The sequence below is a fragment of the Polistes fuscatus genome, unplaced genomic scaffold (assembly GCF_010416935.1).
Source record: "Polistes fuscatus isolate 324 unplaced genomic scaffold, CU_Pfus_HIC Scaffold21, whole genome shotgun sequence".
Lineage (NCBI taxonomy): Eukaryota > Metazoa > Arthropoda > Insecta > Hymenoptera > Vespidae > Polistes > Polistes fuscatus.
The window spans coordinates 710,742-712,342 of record NW_025113098.1 but is presented as its reverse complement, the minus strand read 5'-3'; the positions used below and the strand labels follow the sequence as shown (position 1 = coordinate 712,342).

Here is a 1,601-nt window from a genome sequence, read left to right as displayed (position 1 = left end):
ATATATACAATTCAACTCTTTTTCTGTAAAAAAAATATTTTTTTTAAAGAAAATTTTATCTTTATCTTTATAAACAAAATTAAAATTATTGACCTTATTTATTGCCTTTAACGTATCTTACATTCAAATTGTCGCGGGGCGACAATTTCACAATGGCGGGAATCAGTTAATGTGACCATAGATCGTTGAACCCAGGACAACTACGTCGTACAAATAACGTATTTATTTTTCAATTAACGGTATTCATTTTAATTCTTTACAAATATCGTGCATCATTAATAAAATCTAAAGAACGTAATATAAAATTTCACTTACGATTTGCGATAAATAATCGCAATTTTAACAGTACTGTAATATAAGTAATTGAAGATTAAGAAATTACAATATTGGTTTGACCTTGTAGCAATTAAAATGATTAAAAAATATAAAAAATATTAAACAGTAACTAATAACCATATGGTTATCAAAATAATGATAAATAAGTCACGTTATAGATTATAATGTTGATGAAAACAAATATTAATACGAACGAAATGAATTATCGTTAAACCCCGGGGCACCGGAAATAATAGTTCGGTCCTTGAGACGTTGACTACAGCATTGCTGATTTGACTAGTGTCGTAACGGAAGTGACGCGCGTCGCTTCGTTACGTTTACATTCCGTTCTCTTCGTCGCGTTTGTGTAGATCCTGCGAAACTCTCAACAAGCAAAGCATCGTGCCATATTCTTATTCGCGCCCTAAAACTAGCAACATTTTACTAGTAGTTTTAAGTGAAATATTATGAGAGTGAAGACCGAAATGGACGATGACGAGAAGGGGTGAGTAAAAAGTCAAATATACGTTACTAAATTTAGTTTCATTGTCGGAAGCCGCGTACCGTGACCATAGGGTTTATTGCGTGAGAACTCCATTTGTGCATCGTGGCCGATTCTTTTAATGCTTTTTCGATTTCCCTTATTTCTTTTTTTATCTCAATAAATATCGAGCAAATTAATCTACTCGCGTATATTCTAACGAGATTTACATTTCCTAGAATTTTATGTTTAAATATCATACGTTGTGATATCAGACTTAAATCTTCCTTTTCTATTCAACTTTTTTCTTTATTTGCAACACGAGGCATAAGCGAGCGAAAGACGAAAGTTTCCTTGGTTATCGTACAGCAAGGCCGTTTAGTCAACGCCGGCACATATGTCGTTCATTTTGTCTTACCGGCTTCATCTACTATACCAAAATTCACTCTTTCGGTAGATCTTTATGTGCATATATGCGCGCGTTGATTTATTTTTTTTTTTTCGTCATATATATATTCTTAAATATATATATATATCTATGGTGTATATGTGTATGTATCTATATAATATAATTTTATAATTTATATACATTATGGTTTTTTATTATACACGCGGTTATTTCTTCTCCATTTTATATCTCCTTCTATTTTAAATGCATACACAATTCTATACCTTCTTATAAATTCTTAATTTTTTCTAGTTTTATTCTTCTAGAAAGTATGCGTACTTAGGTTAACGCTTCGCAATCAAAGATTATTTTTACTTATATTACTTGTTATTCATTTCTATCTAGTAATTTCTTCTT

General features: G+C 30.8%; 1 protein-coding gene across 1 annotated transcript in view; it reads left to right on the top strand.

Moving 5' to 3' along the window:
- Nucleotides 1-634: 634 nt before the first annotated feature.
- The window catches only part of LOC122517882 (heterogeneous nuclear ribonucleoprotein 27C), a gene marked incomplete in the record, with an annotated part of 16,210 nt that continues 15,243 nt past the window's right edge, over nt 635-1,601 (top strand). The window contains 1 exon segment of the mRNA XM_043636492.1: nt 635-820. Within this exon segment, the coding sequence (XP_043492427.1) occupies nt 783-820 (38 nt within the window).